General features: G+C 38.8%; 1 protein-coding gene across 2 annotated transcripts in view; it reads right to left on the reverse strand.

The window, feature by feature from the left end:
• The window catches only part of tns1b (tensin 1b), a 192986-nt gene extending 170999 nt beyond the window's left edge, over nucleotides 1-21987 (reverse strand). The window contains exon 1 of one of the 2 annotated variants that reach the window (XM_047155880.2): nucleotides 21829-21987. In XM_047155880.2, the coding sequence (XP_047011836.1) occupies nucleotides 21829-21843 (15 nt within the window). In that variant the 5' untranslated portion in view covers nucleotides 21844-21987. Of the gene's footprint in view, nucleotides 1-8923; nucleotides 9035-21828 lie in introns of those variants that run through there. The other variant, XM_047155873.2, reaches the window with a different exon arrangement.
• Nucleotides 21988-22656: the final 669 nt, after the last annotated feature.

Here is a 22656-nt window from a genome sequence, read left to right on the forward strand (position 1 = left end):
TTGTGTCTGACTGCAACTCCCCAGATCGTAAGGACCTAAGACACTTTGACAAGGGCCAAATTGTGATGGCTAGATGACTGGGTCAGAGCATCTCCAAAACCGCAGGTCTTGTGGGGTGTTATCTACCAAAAGTGGTCCACAGAAGGACAACCAGTGAGCCAGCGACAGGGTCATGGGCGCCCAAGGCTCACTGATGTGTGTGTGGAGCAAAGGCTAGCCTGTCTGGTCTGATTCCACAGAAAAGCTACTGTAGCACAAATTGCTGAAAAAGTTAATGCTGGCTATGAGAGAGAGAGGTGTCAGAACACACAGTGCATTGCAGCTTATTGTGTATGGGGCTGTGTAGCCGCAGACCAGTCAGAGTGCCCATGCTGACCCTTGTCCACTGTCAAAAGCAAGTACAATGGGCATGTGAACATCAGAACTGGACCATGGAACAATGAAATAAGGTGGCCTGGTCTGATGAATCACATTTTCGTTTACATTGAGGAACATGAAAAAGTGTTCAAGGTGTTTACTTGGCCTCCAAATTCCCCAGATCTCAATCCAATCGAGCATCTATGGGATGAAAATGAGCCAATATTACATATCTGTAAGTGGCAAAAGTATGTGAACCTCTAGAATGAGCAGTTCATTTGAAGGTGAAATGAGAGTCAGGTATTTTCAATCAGTGGGATGACAAGCAGGTGTGAGTGAGCACCCTGTTTTATTTAAAGAAGGATCTATCAGAGTCTGATCTTCACAACACATGTTTGTGGAAGTGTATCATGGCACGAACAAAGGAGATTTCTGAGGACCTCAGAAAAAGGTTTGTTGCTCATTAAGTGGGAAAAGGTTATAAAACCATCTCTAAAGAGTTTGGACTCCACCAATCCACAGTCAGACAGATTGTGATAAGACAAATGGAGAAAAAGACCGTTGTCACCATCCCCGGGAGTGGTCGACCAAAAAGATCACTCCAAGAGCAAGACTGCGAGGTCACAAAGGAACCCAGGGTAATTTCTAAGCAACTAAAGGCCTCTCTCACATTGGCTAATGTCATGAGTCCACCATCAGGAAAACACTGAACAATGGTGTGCATGGCAGGGTTGCAAGGAGGAAGTCACTGCTATCCAAAAAGAACATTGCTGCCTGTCTGCATTTATTAAGATCACATGAACAAGCCAGAAGCCTATTGGAAAAATGTTTTGTGGATAAGATGAGACCAAAATAGAACATTTTGGTTTAAATGAGAAGCATTATGTTTGGCGAAAGGAAAATATTACATTCCAGCATATGAATCTTATCCCATCTGTGAAATATGATGGTGGTAGTCTCATGATTTGGGCCTGTTTTGCTGTATCTGGGCCATCACTGATAGAACAATGAATTCTGAAGTAGAATAGAAATGTTGTGGAAAGACCTGAAGCAAGCAGCCCACTGAGGAAACCCATTAACATCCCAGAGTTGAAGCTGTTCTGTACGGAGGAATGGGCTAAAATTCCTCCAATTTGATGTGCAGGACCAGGGCCGGTCAATCCATTAGGCGTCATAGGCAGCCATATTTGGGGCGCCACTCTATGGCGTTATTTTTGTGTGAAATTTCCATACGCGCAAGAACATATTTTGAGTGCACAAAAAGGTATTATATAAGTACAAATATAGGATAAATCTCACCTAGGGCAACAAATGAGCAAGGACTGGTGTTGTGCAGGACTGAACAACAGTTACCAGAAACATTCAGTTGCAGTTATTGTTGCAAGAGGGTCACACCAGATACTGAAATAAAAGGTTTGCATACTTTTGCCACTCACATATATGTAATATAATTTTCCTCTGATGATGTTTAGGTCATATTTATGCAGAAATACAGAACATTCTAAAGAGTTCACAAACTTGTATGTATAATGATGCATTTATAGTATTCCAAATGGGAAGAATGTTTAAGCAGTGTAGCTTACAAACTTAATGTTGTATGTTTTCAAATAATTTGTATTACACTTGTTAATTTAAAACAAGAAACAAAAATATTAGGAAGTTTTCATCATTCTTTGTACCTTTATCTCCAGGGCCTAGGGTTCTCTTTGATATGTTGTGATTGGGGTACACTTCCGAGGTAACCAGAGACATAAATATTTCATGAATAGCTTGAGGTGGGATAATAATCAAGGATCAGACACAGTACTCTTTCAAAATTCAAAAACAGTCTCATTATGAACAAAACTAGATTTGGTAAGCCGAAGGGATCCACAGTGGCTTCTAAACTAATTATAAAATCTTAAAGAAGTTTGAGAATTTTGAAGCCCTCTGCTGACATCAATTACAATATAAGCTTTGACAAGCGTTCCCTTAAACAAATCAGGTGGGTTTGAGCAACTCGGATACGAGGACCAAACAAACAAAAGGAAATGCAGACATTAAACAAAGACATGGAACACAATTATATTTAAAATCATATGATTATAGGTCTAATGAAATGAAAATTTTAAATTGAACATTTAAATAAAAAATAAATAACATTTTATTGTCCATAGTAATAGTATAGGACACTGCTGTCTTATGTTTGGTTTTTAAATTGATACTATTATTCCCATAAACCAAACAAAATAATACAGTCAAATAAGCAATAAGCAAATAAAGCTTATTTAGGTTAACTTATTAAGCCTATAGATAAATGACTCATCAGCTCTTTCCAATTAGTTTCTAACTTGTTCCAATAAAATCACTCATCATCGCAAATCACTAAACATTTAATAATAAACAATTCTTTATTTCACGTATACCTATTTCCTAGTTAGATTTTTATGTTTTAAAGTTATTTAAAAAGTAACTATACTCTTCTGCGTATCTTTTCCAGCTGGTGTGTGTGTGTGGCCCGGGATTAATGAGTGCAAAGACATTAATTTAATGAGAAGAAAAGTACTTTGTCGACCTCAATGATACGGACAGCAGAAAACGACATTGCCTACTATTAAAATGCCAATACCCCAAGATTGATCTATCGCTTAAAGAGAAACGCTTGCTAAGATCATACTGCAACCACCATCTTGTGGCATCTATATAGACAGCCGGTAAGAGGAAGCTCTTACATTTTTTAATTACTGAAAGTGCGTCCTTTCTCACTCTCTCTAATTCACTTTCTTACTCTCTCCTCCATTCCATCATTCTCTCTCTCTCTCTCTCTCTCTCTCTCTCTCTCTCCCTCTCTCTCTCTCTCTCTCTCTTTCTCTCTCATAAAGTGGCATTGAATACCTTTGACGTGATTCCAACTGAGCTTAAGACTCATAGATTTAACCAACCAACTGCCCAACAATTTGGCAGAGAACATAATATTCTAAAATGATTTGTGACAGCATCCCATTAAAATACCATCCGCATTAAGTATGAAGGTTGGAAGGTAAATTGAGATTGTACAATTGTTTTCAGGGATTTTTCTGCTACATGCACTTACATGAAATGCAGTCTTTCTCAATCATAAATAACCTTCTGATAGCACCTGACAAATGCATCTCAGTGTGCAATAGGTAAGGGAGAAAATATTTGATTAAAAAAAAAAAAACATGAGATGGATTAGGTCAAAACATGACCGGGCACGCTATTATAGGAAAATAATCAACAAAGGGGTTCCGTGATGCGGTCGCTGATTATATCCCTATAACAACACTGTTATAACAACACATATATATATATACTGTGTATATTTATACACAGTACTGTGCACATTTTTAGGCACCCTGTTTTTTTTTGGGGTACAAACTTTGTTATAGATTTGTACTATATCTATACGAGTTTCGTATGTCAGTAAACATAGTTTTGTATGTCAGTAAAGAAAGCAGCATACTGAAGGCTGCTGGGTTTTGCTGCAAAAATAAGAAGCAAGTGCGACAGTCAAAGTCTCCAGAAGAACCGTGGTTGGTTCTGCAAAGTCAATAAAACTAACTGCTCATTTCCTTATAAAACTGCACAAAATGTACTGGAGACTACTATTTATAAATATTTTTATTTATAAATATATCTTTTTTCATTTATATATAAACTACTTTTATTCAGTTTAGAGTTACATTTAATGTTGTGTATTGTCTGTATCACTTTTGTTATAGCAGCTATAAACAGCTATTCCCTCACCAGCATCTCTTTTTTTCTCTGTGTTGAATTTAATAAGACAAAAAAAAATGCAGCTCATCATGTTGCAATAAATTGAAAAGCATAAATTTCCATGTCCAGGAGACTTTTTTTTGTGTTGGAAAACTTGAAGTTACAGCTTTACCTGACTGTTACAAGGAGATAACACTTGAGAGTCCTTCACAAAAAGGCTAAATAGATATCTCCTAAAAAAAAAAAGTCACCATATCAACAATTACACATTTTTTTCAATCAATATATATATAGCGTGTCTATATAGAAAAGATAACATATTAAAACAAATACTTTAATATAAAAAAGAAAAGGGAAAAAAGCAGCTTCTGACTAATCAGAATTTAGCATTCAATAGAACTGTGTTAAAATTAAAAATAATATATTTACATTTACATTTATTAATTTAGCAGATGCTTTTATCCAACGCGACTTACAAATTTGGAAATACAAGCAAAGCGATATATCAAGCAGAGAACAATGCAAGTAGTGCTACTATACAATATATTTTAATTGAGTTCTAGAAAAGCAAAGTGCTCAGAGTATGGGGTTTTTTTTTTCCTTTTTTTTAGGATAATGTGGGGTTGACATTTTAGGGGTTAGTTACGTGCTCATGGAAGAGGTGGGTCTTTAACCGTTTTTTGAAGATAGTGACAGATTCTGTGGTCCGGATTGAGGTTGAAAGTTCATTCCACCACTGAGGGACAGTTAGTGTGAAGGTTCTGGAAAGGGACCTTGAGCCACGCTGAGTAGGTACTACTAAGCGTCGGTCATTAATTGATCGCAGATTGCGTGAGGCAACATAAGCCTTCAGAAGAGCGTTGAGGTAGGATGGTGCTTTTTTCGAATCAAGGTCTTGAATGTGAGTAACAAGGCCTTGAATTTGATACAGGCGGCTACAGGAAGCCAGTGGAGGGAGATGAAAATGGGTGTGACATGTGTCCTTTTGGGCTGGTTGAAGACGAGACATGCTGCTGCATTCTGGAATCATCTGAAGGGGTTGGATAGAGCTGGCTGGGAGGCCCGAGAGTAGTGCGTTGCAGTAGTCAAATTTTGATATGACAAGAGCCTGGACTAGTAGTTGTGTAGCCTGTTCGGTGAGATACAGAAACAGATACTGTTCGGGTCTGATTTTCTTGATCTTGTAAAGAATAAACCTATTGATATGTGGTCTGTAAAGGTCAAGCCGTCATCAAAAATCACCCCAAGGTTACTGGCTGTCCTGGTTGGCTTGAGTGTGGTTGAGCCGAGCTGTACAGTGAGGTTGTGGTTGATTGAGGGGCAGGCTGGGATGGGGAGAAGCTCACATTTTGCCAGGTTGAGCTTAAGGTGGTGATCCCTCATCCAGTCCAAGATTAGGCTTACCTCATGAGCACTAGCATATTCACAGTGAACAGTGAATCAGAGAATATGGAACAGTTAAGCCAATTCAACTGCCTGTCCTGATATCGGGCCTTGCTTATAGCTGGGCCTAGTAATATCCTGGTTCAGTCTCATAAAGATTTCTAATTTACTTATCTCACTTTCTTTCATCTCTTGAATCTCATTCTGTATACACATGTAATCTGATGCTTAGAAATGACACTCCATTGCTGAATAGAATGTATCATATTATTCAAGGATGTCACAAGCTGACAATGATTAAATAATTCAAACAGTACACTGTTAGCAAACAAGATACAGTATACAGAACATACTGTATGCCTATGTTCTCCAGCGTATAGATACATGTAGCCTCAAAGCTGTACTTTTCCTCAAAGATTTCTGAAAGGTTTTGGTGGTTAACAATTCTATTTTACCAATTTGGATACATTTGGGGTGGGGGGGTTGATACAGGGTGCCTTAGTGGTTAGCATGTTTGCCTTGCACCTCCGGGGTTGGGGGTTTGAATCCTGCCTCCACCCTGCGTGTGCAAAGTTTGCATGTTCTCCCCATGCTTCGGGGTATCCTCCGGGTACTCCTCCGTGTTTACTCCCCCAGTCAAAAGACATGTGTGGTATGCTGATCGGCAATTACAAATTGTCTGTTGTGTGTGAATGTATGTGATTACCCTGTGATGGGTTGGCACTCCATCTAGGGTGTCCCCCGTTATGTGCCGTGAGTTCCCTGGGATAGGCTACAGTCTCCCCAGCGACTCTGTGTAATATGGAAAATGGATGGATGGACAGATGGATTCCACTAGGAAATTTTGTCAAAGAGAAGCAGTTACAAGTTTCTCCCTGATGGATAAACCAAAGACTATTTAAGGTGCTACATAGAACATTTTTATTAAGTGTGTACAATAGTGGTTCTTAAGGTCTAAAGGTACTATCAGCGACAAAGCTACTGGAGACCATTAATTTTCAATGATAGCTGGTGACTTCCAACGAGATAAGCAACGGCGACCATTGTCGATGTGGTCCTGTCCAGCGACTTTGAAAGTTGAGAAAATTATAATTTTATGCAAATTTGGAGGGACTTGATGCAGGAAATACAAATGGGAGTGAAGACAGTAAAGTGCACATGATTGCTGGCACTTCACCCAGGAAACACAGAGGCCATGGCTGAAGAGCTGCGGTCCGGCTCCCGGGCACCATCAAACATATAGTGAATGATACCCTGATGGTGATGCTCACTTACTGGGATTTTGCTCAATTGCAACAAAATGTGAGTGTTTCATTATTATTATTTTGTTTTAAACACGCTAAGGCCATAAGGTAAGCTAAGCTAATTGGCGCTTGCACTTTTGCTGGAGACAGAGTACACACTACTTCTCCTTCTTCTCGAAGGATATGATGCATATATACCCTGGTGAATTTTATATAAGATCGCGCTCCCTCCACAATGTTTCATTTTAGCAGCACGAAAACTGGTTTGTTGTCAAAAGTGGAATGTTAGTTGCGCCACCCATGTCACTATGGCAACCAGTAGTAGGAACGTCTACTGGCGACTTCATAGTACAGCGACTGGCGACTTACAGTAATAAAATGTGTGAACGTAGCATAATTGTGTACTTCAATAAAGAGTATAAGCATAAGCAGGGTGTCTGTGATTTTTCTTTTACACATTTCTACAGTTGTGGAAATCACAACCCACCATTAAGTTTTATTGTTCCATCCTTATAGTTATTAGTCTATTTGACTGGTCACTTTAAATAAGTGTTTTTAATCCAAATAATAATTCAAATACAATTAGCCCATAAATGATGCCAACTTGGGCCATAATGTGCTGGAAAGTCATACAGATATAACATCATACCAGAACTGCTTGAGCATGGCCCATGCATAAGATAATATGGGTAATAGGAAGCTTATCTGTGTATTTGCCCATTGCCCTAGTCACCATATTCACCAAAATCCACTGCTGTCTCTGTTTGAACCATGATAAACATGCCATGGATCACCATTGGCACTGAAGGTGTAAGGGGATGGTGTGTGCATCTAACATTTTTCGACTCTACTCAAGTCTATGTCATTAATGGAGGAGACAAAAGCCCAACAAGCAAATAGAGTGTCAGAGCATTGATCCAAGAAGCCTAAGCATCCCTGGAGAGAAAGGATGGGGTGTCACACCAACCCTGAAAAATGCAGATAAAATTATGGAGATAGACCACTAAGTACTCTTCTTGGTCAATATGTAATCTTCTTGCTCATACAAATGTAGAAAAAAAATGTTATATTTAAAAGCTTGATGAATGCTTGGTTGTCCCTTTGAGGAAACATTTAAAGCAGTGGTATTTGTAAATGTACAATATAAGGTCCAGGTACATAAAATTCAGTGTTCCAGTTAAGTGGTTTTTTTTTTTGCCCACAGTGAGGCTTCAAGTTACCACTTTTGACTTGCACCATGGTCTCTGAACAGATGAAACATAACATTCTGTGTTTGTAGTCAACTTGTCTTTAAACGAACCATGCTGTCAGTCTCACAATCTGACCTCAAAGGGTATGTGAAATGAAAAATCAAAACCCTTCCCTTTCTGATTCAATGTTTCTAACTCTGTATTGGTTCACATTCATCTAAGTACCCGCATAAATGAATGTGATTGGACAAGCCACAACTGTGGACCTGCTATAGAAGCCACACTGATTCATGTTTAGCTATTTCCATTTTTTATATGTTTATATGCTCTGATACAGTATTTTTTTTATCAAGTACTTGGTTCAGTCCTCTGAAATACTTTGCTGGGTCTGCATCCAGACCATGGTCCACCAGTTGAAAACCCCTGATATAAATTTCTATGCAGAACTCTACTGCAGAGTGTTTCGCCATCAGGAAGGGTTCCAAGAAGAACTCTTATACGATGCTAAGAATGGCTAACTATCTAAAGAACACCTGAAAAAGTTATAAGCTATATTAAACTACAATACCCAAGTAATAAAGTAGATAAACACTCATAAAAAATGCACATGTGTATTGAGTCCAGTATTAAAGTATAACTTGCAAAGGAAAATCGACCAATTCTTCTTGAACTTGTAACACATGTAATATTTGAATGTGAGATGAGGGTTTCATATTGATCCCATTGGCCATTTACAGATTAACCTTACAGTCAGTTCAATAATCTTAGGACAATCATGCTACAGTCCTGATGAACTCCTAAATATAATTTATTATACAGTGTCATGGATATACTGTAGCGTTTGACTGGAAATTCTTAAAAAGGAATATCATAATTTCCGATAAAATAACAAAAATAAATAAATAAAATCTCAAGTGTAAATAAATACTAAAATGAAGTACTCGTTTAGCTTTAACTTAGAAAGACACCACTGCCCTCAGAGCTTCTTATGTAAATGCGCTATGCTGTGTTGTGGAACAGGTGCAGGCTTACCGTCTCCTTTCTGGAAACCCTCAGAGGAAAAAAACAGAAGAACAGAAACTTCCACCAGCTGAAAAGCGAAGCCAAACACCAATTCAGACGAGTCATGCCTGCATGGACCCAGTTTTTCTCTCTCACCTCAGCAATCCAAACACGTATGCTCAATTCAACCACTCCACCACTGATTTAGAAATGCATCTGTGAACCAGCTCACAGAATGGCTCAGTCTTTCTCTCAATATGCCATAGAGCGATGCTGGGAATGCTAAAAGCAAGCACTGAGAAGCTGTCTGAGATTCAAGTGTGGCTGGAGTCCACAGAATCCTCTGCAGCAGCACTGAGCATCCCAAACAGGGGCTCTACCGCTAAGCCACGGCTACTGCGGCACGAGGAACACCAGAAGGAGGGAGGGGAGAGACAGAGAGAAAGATGGATTGCGAGAGAGTAATAAAGAGGGCAGGGACAATGCATAGTGTCCCTTACAGAAAAAAAAATCACCACAGGCAAATTATGTTAAGACTAAGATGGTGTGCAGTAGGACACTATGAGGACTGCATGACCTGGACAATCGGGACGGTGAAAAGAAGGTCATTGGTAACAGAGAGTGGAACAGGTGGGTTCAAGTGAATTGGATCTGCTGTTGATCCACAATACTGCACAAAATGATCAAATGTAGAACACAAACTAATGTAATAAAGTAAAATGTCAAGATTTCTAAAACATTTTGTACAAGTACAATTTATTCAAAAACTGAACCCTGCTCATAGAGAACCCATGACTAAGAATTCAATAATTGTCCATAACACAAGGTCACAATGTCCTTAAGATAAATATCGGAAATATGTATATAGATAAATCTTCTTGGGCACTGCACAAATGTGACAGGACAAAAAACACATTAAAATTTATTATCCTGCATAGCAAAATCACAATAATATCCATGATGGCCAACTGGTCCAAACCCTGCAGAACATAACTGCACTGAGTCTTTTTGAAGTAATAAGAGAAACGTACTATGAATACAAGGACAAAGGGTTTTTTTTTTGTGTTGCCTGTCCCTGATGCCCCAAGAGTCCACTCTCAGTTGGACTAAAAGCTTAGATTAATCTAAGAGACTACACAATCAGGGCAGGCTGATATTGACCAGTGCAGTGCTGTAATGGTTGCTTGTGAAGAGGAGGAGAGGAAGTGGCTTACAGAGAACTGACTGGAATACTAAATCTCACAGTGCTGTGTTTGTCAGATTTCTGCCCTGATGCTCAAAATGCTGCCTCAAAAGAGACATTTTTCTAACAACGTGCAAAACAGGAGCTAGGAGACACATCTAAGAAGAAATGTCAAGCTATCATCTTATCATATATTACTATAGTCAAAAAAACTGATGGGTGGTGGGTTAGAAAAACAGAAGGATCAGGGGTATACAGTAGCTTGATTCCCAACACATCTTAACACATCTTAACACATCTTTCTGTGGAAATATTTAACACATCATGTGTTAATTTTTAACACACATTTTAACACACTACCATGTCTAGTTAAGGACAACACATTTTGTGTTGCTTTCAACACAATCAGTGTTAGTACATTTAACACATGCTGTGTGTTAAACATTTCCACACAAAGATGTGTTAAAAAATAGCACAAAATAACACAGATGTGTTGTTTATACGTTTTCCCCTACAATTATCCTAAAATGCAATTTGTTTGTATGCTAAAATTCTACTAAAATGCTCACAAAATAAATACAATTGAATAAAATTCATGTGATATTTATTGAAATCATAAAAACATTTAACAGATGGAAGAATTGGAGTTGATGCATCTTCTTACAAATCTCCCTGCCATCTGGGAAGACAAGAATCCCACTCCCTTCCGTTTTAAAAGCTGTAAAAGAGAAAAATGAGTGTTGGTTAGTTGTTAGTTACAAAAGATGAAAAAATGCCTTTGGGCTTCAGCTGAGAAATTGCGTTACAGAATCCCAAATTGTGTAATTTTGGAAATGTGGCTTCCACTCTCCTAATGAACTAAATCGTGCTCTAACCTTGCCCGGAAAGTGTAGCTAACTTGCGAATATTTACTTTAGCACCTCACCGCCAATTTTTTTGCACAACGTAATTAAGCCAACCTAGATTACAGAGATAGCCGAAAGCATTCAAACCTACTGTACCCCCCATCCTCTCTTTTTGTCACATTAACCTTGTGAAGAACTTTTGGCCTCAACATTACTGAGCTAGCTAAGTTTCATTAGCCACTGACTGTCTGCACCTGTTAACCAGCATTAACATTCACTGAATACACAAAGAAACATGGCCCTAACCCAGGGCTCTCAAGTCTCACACATTCACCATGAGACACACGCATTTCAACCAGTTCACACACTCACACTTTGTATTTCTCACGCTGAGAAGTGAGGAATAACTGGTTCCGCTATATATACAATTAATGGCGCAGGCATACGGAGGGAAATTTTCTGCCGAGTTCATAGCTATCTCAAGTTATACAGAGTTAAATGCCACCTACCAGCCAATCAGAAATTAGAATTTGTTGTTTCTGGGTAAATTACGTGATCCCACTGCAAGCACATTCGTTACTAGGCAACATGGATGCACGTACACACGAGTGGAAGTTGGAAGAGCAAGATCCGATGAATGCGGTAGGTAACCCCTACATTTTTTTTTAGCATTTTGATTTTACCATTCCTGGACCAAATTACTTGCCTGTGATCAAAGATAGTGAGAGCTGATGCTGGGAAATATAGCCAAATTCGTGCTCAATTATTATTTTATATGTCACCAATGAAAAATAGGGTAAGAGATATTCTACACCCTTTGAGATTTACTTAATCAACTTAATGAATGCAAATAAAAAAATTAAGAGAGTAATCAGGCCTCCTTCTTTAATTTTTTTTTTAAAGGTGACCGGCTTGAGCAGATTTGGAAGGCTGTTAAGATTTCCAACTGCTGAGAGAGTGTTCTCCATGGTGGGTTTGAACAAAACCAAAACTAGGAACAGTTTGGCTCTGGACGGAATGCAATCATCCATCATGATGGTGAAAATGGCTGGCCTTGAGCCACAGTGCTTTATGTGGGAGCCCCCTACCCATGTCATCAAGGCATCAAAATATGCAACAAACACTTACAACGCAAAACACCATTCATAATCTGAAATGTGTACACACACACAGCTTGACATACATGCTCAGGGCAAGTTCTGCAATACTACTGTATGTGTACAGTATGTACATTGAGCACTGCTGTTCAGTTGGCTCATTTAGGGTCAAATTTCTTTTTATTTTTGATACATTTGTATTTTTGAAATGTATATAAAAAATTATTTTATTTGTATGAATTTGTCTGTCTTTTATCAGATTTACTAATTGTTATAATTTCTATTTGTGCTGGTCAATTATGAACAATAGGTCAAATTGAACAGTTAGCAAAAACTTGAGAGAATTAGGTGGGTCAGAGGGGTCACTGCTGCAAAAATTTGAGTGACTCCTCCCCTAACGGATGTAATCTCACTCCAAGCTTTTGATAAAACTTGAGAGCCCTGCCCTAACCCATCCTCCTAATGCTAATTACTACAGCTTGCCTTGTCCAAAACACTTGCAAAAGTAAAATTAACCCACTCTCTGTATTACATCATGGTGAATAGCTATAATGCTACGTTATCGTTAACTTTCAAAAAGGTCATGGGAATGTCTAACATTACAGCGAGCTGTATGCTAATGTAATGTTATCAACTCAGGTGAGCATCTAGGTTAGCATCACTCACCCCTACTATGATTGGTGACAGCAGCCAGCTAGCTAACCCTAACTCAGAGCCTTAGATAAGATGCAGACCCAGAGAATTAGAGAATAACCTCAGTCTATATTTCACAGCCAACATAAACACTGACACCAATAGTGTAACACCAACACTGAGGAAGCAGTACATGATATTGACTTTTGAAGCTGTTGTGATAGGTAAAGTTAATTATAACTCACTGAGTTACTGTTTTACAATGAATACATTTTCAAGAGCTCCCTGCTTAAATATCACAAACTCGGCCAGGCATTTTCAGCAGCATTAACGCTAAATAGTGATGAATGCTAACTTACCTGTGGTCACATGGTTTCGTCGCCCCAGGACTCCGACTCTGCTGTCACAATCAAAAGGATAAAGCGGCTGTGGCTCAGTTGGTAGAGCGGGTTGTCCACTAATCGTAGGGTTGGCGGTTCGATTCTGACTCCACATGTTGAAGTGTCCACTGTACCCCAAGTTGCTCCTGATGGTAAGCTAGCGCCTTGCATGGCAGCTCCTGCTACCATTGGTGTGTGTGTGTGTGTGTGTGTGTGTGTGTGAATGGGTGAATGAGACACAGTGTAAAGCGCTTTGGATAAAAGCGCTATATAAGTGCGCCATTTACCATAAAGCAACGAACATTCACTTTGAGGCGAGTTCACAGTTGGATGATGACGTCAGCAACACAGTCCGCAACGTGATTGATCAATAATTTAACACATGCTGAGTTTTGAATTTTTTTTAACACATTTATTGGATAATTTAACACTTGTGTTGAAAAAGTAATAACACAAAAGTGTGTAAGATATTAACATATTCTTTCTGAGATTGTACCTATATTTTTTTTTATAGTTTTGCCCAAATGTCATTATATCAAACAAAGTGTTACCACCTCAGAGGTGGTAAGTCAAGGACCTCAGAGATGCCCTTGACTGGACATTGTAGCTGTGACTGACAGTAGAGCGAGTGAGAGTAATGCCATCCCACCCCCACAGCATAACCAATTTGCTTAGCTCCTGGCCATGTATGGCTGTGGATTACTCAACATTTTCACAACCAACCCTTAGTGTAGAGGCCACCCACTTTCTGCATGCGCTACTGTACAGACAGCATAGGCATTTCAGTATGGAGAAACACTGGTTATAATGTGTTATACCTATCTACTGCATTTGATGAAAGTCAGAACCATGTCTAAAATGAATCGGAAATGTGTCAACTGTCAGCCTTTACTGTGATTCAGTGATCAACTCCAAATCCCAAAATGTATCACCCAGTGTAGAGACCTACACTATATGGGCAAAAGTGTGTGGACAACTGACCATCACACCTACATGCTGGTTCCCACACTACCCCCTCCCCCCTCCTCCCATTGTTGTGAGAATGTCCTCCACTCTTCTGGGAAGGCTTTCCACTAGACTTTGGATCGTGGCTGTGGGAATTTCTGCTCAGTCAGCCACAAGAGCATTAGTAAGGTTGGGCAGTGATGTCAGGCATGAAGGCTTGGTGCACAGTTGTCATTCCAATTCATCCCAAAGGTGTTCAGTGGGGTTGAGTTGTGCAGGCCTCTCGAGTTATTCTACTCCAAACTTGGCAAGCCATGTCTTCATGGAGCTCACTTTGTGCATAAAGTTCCAGTGAAGGGAAATTGTAATGCTGCAGCTTACAAAGACATTCTAAACAATTGTGTGCTTTGGTCGCCAAAAGAAAGGTCAATGGAGAGTGAAAATGAGAGAAGCTAAGAGCATACATGATACAATTCCTTATGATTTCTTAAAAATTATATAACTTTTTGTTATTTGGATAGTATAAGGTCTATATAGCTTATATAAATATGTTACATGAATATTCAATTCTGACTAGTCAATCAGTAGTAATTTAAATAAGCAGTTTATTACACTACTGAATAGTGGATTAGTGCAGTATATATGTCTTACAAAGTGATCCATCCATCCATCCATCCATATTCTACCACTTACTCCTTTTCAGGGTCATGGGGAACCTGGAGCCTATCCCAGGGAGCATTGGTCACAAGGCGTGGTACACCCTGGACAGGTGCCAGTCCATCGCAGGGCACAATCACATATGCACTCACACACTCATTTATATATTACGGACACTTTAGACACGCCAATCAGCCTACCATGCATGTCTTTGGACTGGGGGAGGAAACCGGAGTATGGCCCCAGCGGGACTCGAACCCCGGACCCTGGAGGTGTGAGGCGAACGTGCTAAGCCACCGTGCGCCCCCTTACAAAGTGATATCAAAATGAAAACATTTCATTAACGCAAAGTTTAAAAACATTTATAACCATCTGCCTATATTTATTAATTATCTACGTCTCTGTTGTTCCCCCACTGCCCTAACTAGTTAGCATCCTTACAACAGAGACTAGTGAATGTATTAGTCTAATCAACTAGTCTATGGAAACTTATAGTGTTATCACCAAATAGTACATACAGCGAATAGTTTCTGTTAGCCATTCTCCTTCAATTTTTCGATTCTACTCTCAGACCCTAGGTAATTGGTGTCAATCAATAGAATTGATTATAATGCATTAAAAAAAATTAATGGCTTTCATTTATGGCCCTTCAAAAGCTTATAAAAATACTGATGTGGTCCAGGGAGAATTTGAGTTTGCCACCACTGATCTCTATTGTTAAACATCACATGGATCTACTATAACACACTGCTGCACAGAGAGATGACATAGAAAAAGAAACCTGCAATCAAAAACCATAGCACAGGCATGTTCTATAGAAAAAGCATGAAAGACAGAGTTAAGTGATTTTACTCTAGAGTTTTGGTTGATGGGATGGGTGGTGTTACTGTTTGAGGAGGGTGATAAACTGCCTTGAGTAAGCGCCTGCTTCAATAAGCCTTAGACAATAGCTGAGAGACAGATTTTTGGAAAGCGTTGTGACAGGGTGTGACTAATATGGCAGGAGTGTCTGGAGGAGATATAGAAGCTCTGGGTCTGTGCCAGTAGCAGCCCCAACATATTCAAAGCTATGAACAATCCACACACTGCAGAAAAGAGTGAGATATGGAAAACAAACAATAGGTTCACATAATCACACAAAAAAAAATCAGGCAGAATGCATATAATGGGATGTTGGCGTCTTATTATGCTGATCTTGAACACTGAGCATTAGCCTAAAGAAAAAATTAGCCTAACACGATTCTGCCTAGTCCCTGAAGTGCAGTATGTGGAATTGGTTCCACTGGAAAAGAAGTGGCTCAATAAATTCCCATCCGTAGAGCCTCTGGAGAGGAGAGTCGTCAATCAAGTGCCATGTCTTTTACCTAGTGTATGCATGTGTCCGTCACAAAGTCATACAAGCTACGGTTCTTTCTGTTGTAAAGGGAAGTGAAAGTAGACACAGCCACGAAACATGTGTGAACCCTGGCCTGGGTGGATCCCTTGTCTCTATCCTGTTTTCCTCGCCTCCACTGGTTTTCAGGAAACTCTGCACACTATAAGCCAAATGATGGGAGAAAAATATGGACAGCTCCGTTGTCTTTTGTAATGGCTGGAAAATGTGACGCACCTTCCTGCCTAACGGATAATTCCAGAAAGGACACCAAAGTCAGCACGTAATACTGTGTGACATCTCATACGCACCAAGGACAAAATGATCAGCACTTTTTCCAATGACTTTTGATATGACAGGGTGTGGAAGGCATATGCTTCCTACTCTGGAAAACAAAAGTCCAAATAAAACGTCATTGTTTGATTTGAGAAACTCTGCTGTTCTGGGACATTAGAGCACAGATTCAGTAATTGTTTCAGAGGCATTGTGTGGAGGATAATCAGAGGAAGGTGGACATTGGGATAAGCAGCAGAGGTTGCAGCTGTTCAGTGAATCAGACATGCAACAGTAGCTGAGGAGACATAAATAAACAAAATAAAAGCAATACTGCTTGAGAAATATTTTCAAGAACACAAGAACCTTATGCATGTTTCTGCCTGAAACCAGGTCAGCCTTTGATTCTAGCAAATGGTTTCTGGAACTTTTTTAGTGCCTGCTTCAGATTAGGTAGAATATACACCAGAAGCTGTTTCAGAGTAGTTACTGGATATATTCAAGCCACATAAGCCACATATTGCTAAGATATGAGTACCAAAGCTTATTTTATATTGGCATTAATAGAATGATAAAGCAGTACATTTCTTGTTGCAGGTCATAAACATTGTGGGGTTGTAAAGCAGTGGTTTGGCATGTGGCGTGCCATTTGAAGCAAGTGCCAGAAAAACGGCCTGAGATGATGCTTTGATTTTGCTGAAATGCCATGACCATCATGCATTACTGAACATCGCTGGCAATGATAATGGCAAATAGTTAATTTCAGGTGCAATCCTGGCAATTGGCAGTTTTTACTCAGCAATACCTTGCGTAAAATGGTTGTATTAACTTTGTAATTGACCAGTTATTCAATTAATTGAAATCTGATCCACTTGCAATAAGGGATATAAGGTTGAGCTATGTCAGCACTGCAGTCTGTTAAATGAAATGCATGTCTGACCTTTTCTTTCTTGTATGTGTGTATCTTATAGGTGTATGCCACATACCAATTCTATGCTAAAATTAGGCAATAAACCTTCCCATGAACATAAACGACAATGCCACACATCCTAACTCTTACGTACATTTCCTGTCCAGAGGTTTGGATTTAACGAGAGTGAATCCAAAATTTCTCCCATAATTCAACTGTCAATACAAGAGCACACTCTTGATGACATCACATGGTGTGCTTGCATTATAAATGTGCACACTTGAGCTGGTTAAAAACACCCAAAGGGGCCCAGGATAGCAGCTAAATTTCAGTTCTGAGGTCTGTAAAAAGCTGAGAATAAATCTTGGTTTTTAGAGCAGTCCAGAAGGAGCAAAGTATAGCCATCCATGTTTACAGCTGAATGCAAAGTTATTCACTTAATTACAAATAAGTGCTCAAATGGAATGCTTCAAAATATGACAAGTGATTAATGACCAGATTTAGTCTTTCCTCCTCCGGTTATTGATCCCTAGAGCCATTTGGAGAAATAAAATGTCAATAAATTTGTACACATTGCAGGCTGTGTAATGGAAGGAGCCTCTGTTGTTTCATAACAATAAAATGACCTTGCATCACATACAGTATATAGAAACAGATGAAGATTGATTTTACAATATACTGTAAGTTGAATAACAATAACGCCCACGTCTTAAGTTAATCTTCCAAGCAATAAAAGATTCATAATGTCCTCTTTAATATGGTTATAGGAGAGGTAGAATATTGAAGCTCAGTTCTGAAAAGGCTAGTGTAGTAGGTTTTTATTTTTTCAATTAAAGAGATGGAGGAAACAGAGTGGATAGAAGAAGAAGAGCGACAGGAAGAGAAGAGGGATTATCCCAAGTAGCCTAGACTGCACTGGCCACTGAATGAAACTTTAATTGGCCTTCTTTTGTCCCAAATTGGACAATTCTCGGCAGCCTTTCAGGAATATGTACAAAGCCTGGGAGAGATGAAAACCCTGGAATCCACCTCCCCTTGCCCAGGATCTCTGCTAAGAGCCTTCCCAGAACACAGGGATGACACTCAGGGCCCTTCCGTCCTCTTTCTATCTGAACAGAGCCCCTTTAAACCCAACTCTGAATGGAAACTAATAACAGAGATAGCAGGAACTTGACCGTATAAGCGTCAGCAGAGTCAGGCTTCACAAGTAGTAAAGACCCATCATCAATTTATTCTGGAATGCAGGAATAAAGTAAACACAACATAGTTGTATAACTTGATACATAATCCTGACTTCTACGCTTTGTTGTTTAATAATCACCCAAAGGCAGAGCACTGAAAAGTCCACCTCACAGTTAGTGCACTGCTCAACTCCAACCTCTTCACCTTTTAATAAACACTCTCATTCCTCAATCCTCCAGGCTGGGAGAAAGGGCTGAAGCGATGAAAAGCCATTAAGGAGCTTCCATTGTTATGTGCACCTGTGGGTGTTTGCAGTGGGAACCAGAGGAGTGCTTGAAGCACAGAGGTTACCTAGGTTTGAATCAAATGTAAAAAGCATTTGTACCATATACTAACTAATTCAAAAGTCAGAGTTTAATACTAATAATTTTTTGTCTCTTACAACAGAGTCACTCAGACTTCACATGTGAACATAATTCTTGTGATTCTTGTAAATTTTATGTAATTTTAAGCACTTCAAATGTTAAAAACTTCACACGTTTCACATGGCAATTGGAAGCTTGTTTCAAACACATTACAAATAAATATTATGCAATTTATCTTGCAACTGTGAGGGTTTTTTTTTTTTTATCTCATACCCACTTGTGTGATCATTATTAATAACACAAAATATCCACTTAGTCCTTACGTGGCAGAAACAATATTTCATGCTTTTTACATGTAAAGTAGTGCATGTGATTTTATTTTTGCACGTGATTTCTCTGCAAACATTACTTCACATGATTCATTTATTTTCAAATGCTAATTTTTCATTGTGATGACACATTCAGCTGATGCCATGTTTACTTGAGTTTTGACACATAGAAATGCTCTTAACATAAAGACAGGTTACAAATATGATTTTATAACATTTTATGATTTTGATGTAAGTGATTTTATTATTATTATTACTTTTTTAAAATCTGGGTCCAATAACATGTTTTTATTTCATGGTCTATCAAAAACTCAATCAGGTCCAAAAGTCTAAACCCACTACCAAGAAATGTTCTTATTTCCTAGATTATCAAAAATAATTGACTTCAAAAGTTTTTAGAAGTTGATAGTTTTTTTATTAAACTTTTTATAAAGGCATTGTTGTATTCCGTGTCTAACACAATGCTACGAGTGAGAGAATGAGAAATAAAAATGAAATGATATGTTCATTTTGTTTTTCACAGTTGGTGGTTCATGCTAAAAATGTTTACATGCTAAAAACTAACAAACTCACGCACTGTCACGCATGAAAAGCTTTTATCTCTAAATATATAGGGTGGCTGCGTGAAGAGAATCAACGCTTGTATAGCACTTTTTCCCAAAGTAGTTCTCAGGGATCATACATAGTCCAAATTTTAGTCTCTCTCAGCTTCCAAAATACCCGGTGCTTAGGCACCATTCACATGTATAGAGATATTTTTTAAAAGTTCCATGTAATAATGGCATTTTGGATCACCCTCCAAGTTGGAGAAATATTACATACCCGGGGACAGGTTTGAGAAATGTGGCTCCATAAAAGAAGGTTAGGAGCAAATTTTTATATAGAATTTATGGGAACTGGTGCAGTCTACTGTTAGATCCAGCACATTTGGTCTACACTTTCAAACAAGCAATGTGCATTTATTTTAATTTTGTTACATCTTTAAGACAAGCAGGAAAGCCATAACAGTCAAGGAAACTGACAACATCCCTTTCATTTCCCATCCAGAAGCTTTTTCAAAGGTCATTGTTTCGGCCAGTTGCTCTGCAATGGAGTTCAGTGACCGTACACAAGTGTGTGTTATTTCAATCTCCAATCTGCTCCCACAAAACCCAGTGCAAAGTGACAGAACCTCAAGCCAAATGCGGCTGTGTAAACATGTTTTAATTGTGCTGCCACGCTTCACTTGCAGGCCCCTATAGCTGGAACTGTGCATAAAGATGACTTAAAAACACTAATGGACCCTTTGAATGACCTGCAGATATTGAAACTGGGAATTCAGAGCATTCCCAACACAAAAGTACCAAAAGATATCAAAACAGTATTTTCACAGCTATCACCATTTCAGCAGTCCTTCTACTTCTTTGTTTTGCTCTGTCATCCTAACCTTTGTGAAATTCCTTATTATTTTAGATTGATTCTTTTCCTTTTGGCTATTGGAAGCCAAGAAATTTTCATAGCTAATACAGCATAAGCAACAATCTTCTTTTTGTGTTTCTGTCAGTAATTGCTATAAAATAAGCACAGCGTCTCAATTTCCAAAAGGTTGACAATTAAACAACTGTTGCTTCTGGCAATTTACTGTAATATAACTCCGAATTTAGTCACGCAATTTAGTAACTGCTTCCTTCCAAGATGACTTGGCAAAAGATTAGTCAAAACAATTTATCTTAAGAGATGGATTTAATAAAGGTTGTCTACAGCGCTGCTAGACAGGAGATATATTTAAAATGGTCGTTTGGATGCAGACGTACAGTATAAATCTTTCTGTCCAAATACTGCTAAATACTGCTATACATCACATACTTAAAGATTATTTCACATCAGAGATTGGAACATTGGAACAATATAAATGAGAGAATCTTCATATACAAGCTACATGCAAACTGATTAAAAAGTCATTTATTTTTAGATAAAAGTAAACATTTTTCATTTATTTTATCTTGCTGGAAAATCATTCTGTCAATTGAGGTCATTTGCGTCACAACAAAGCAACCTTATATTACCCTCAAACGAAAAATAGACTCATCTCTGTAAGGAGGTGAAGGTCATCTATTTAGCCGCTCACAAAAACTCCTCTTCCTTTTACAATAAAACTGAACGCAATTTAGGATTCTTGGAAACTAGATGCTCCCTAGAGAATCAATCCTAACGTCAGCCAATATGCAGACAAAGCTCTTCAGACTTTCTATTTTCCCAGAAGAAGTTCCAGAGAATTTTCTTACAGTGTCTGATTTCGATTGGTCATTTTCATACACAAACAGTCTGCCACCAGTCTGCGCTTCATAGAAGAGGCATTCCACAGAACGCCTCATCAACAAGTCGAGGCTTGGAGCAATTTGACAACACTTTTGTCTTCTGTCACATGGAAGAAAATCTCAGTGAAGAGCTGAAAACACAGCCTCAGGGGAGCAACTTCTTACAGATTACACGTTGTGTGCCAATATATCATCATCATCATCAGGATGTCATTTCTTAAATGACTCCATCTGTTCCTGTGTTTTGGAGTAAATGAGGAAAAGCCCCTCATAACGAATGAGAGCAATGATGCATTATGTTTGCATTCTAAGCTACAGAAAAAAATAATAATAAAGTTTCACTTTGAGTAAGCAAGATTTTCAGCAGTGTGATATTTACAGTTCCTGATCTACTACATGTGTAATGTAATTACCAGAGACAGCAGGTTTGTTTGTTTCAGTGACTGAAAGCAATAGCTCAGACTCACCAGCCAAAGGGACATCGCACTTCACGTTCCGATGCTCCGGTCAGACACACACCTCGATCAGAAGCAGCCCTGGGTGTCAGTTGGATCCAAACAGAGAACTTCTTATTCGCACAGTGCCATAATCTCACTCTCTCCCCACGACAGCACTCAGTGAGAACAAGAGCCTGGCTGTCTGGGCTTTGTCCTGACATATTTCCTGAGTTTCATTGTTAGCAGTGGAAAGGAAATACACACACACACACACACACACACACACACACACACACACACACACACACACACTGACATACATTTGTGTGTGATTCTCCTCAAAAAGCAAAATGGGAAGTCTGTATTATACATGCAGCAGGCATTGTAATTCCTTCCTCCACATTATTTAGGGGTCATTATTTAGTTTAACCAGTGCCTGGATAAAAGCTCCGGTCTAGACACAGGTTTTTAACTTCCATGTTGATTATTGACAGAGGTTTCAAAGCACTAGGTCCAGACCGTGTGTATCCCACTGGCTGGAATATTACATGACCAGGAGGCCTCAGTGATTTACAAGCTGTTCATAAGAAAAGCAAATGAGCTCGTGTCACTCTGAAAGGTCAAGAAACAAAAGCTATAATGATGGATGGAACTTCATTACTTAAAAAAATATGTAGTTGCCCAGTCTCTAAAAAGGATATGATGGCAAAAAAAGAAAGTAATATATCACACCATTACATCCATTTACGTATATTATGTATCCACACAAACACACACACAGTCATAAAACAGTCTCTAGATTCTCTAAAGAATAGCCAGACTGTTTCAAGATAACAGGAAGTCTACAGTAACTCAAAT

The sequence above is a fragment of the Ictalurus punctatus genome, chromosome 6 (genome assembly GCF_001660625.3).
Source record: "Ictalurus punctatus breed USDA103 chromosome 6, Coco_2.0, whole genome shotgun sequence".
NCBI classification, from domain to species: Eukaryota; Metazoa; Chordata; class Actinopteri; order Siluriformes; family Ictaluridae; genus Ictalurus; species Ictalurus punctatus.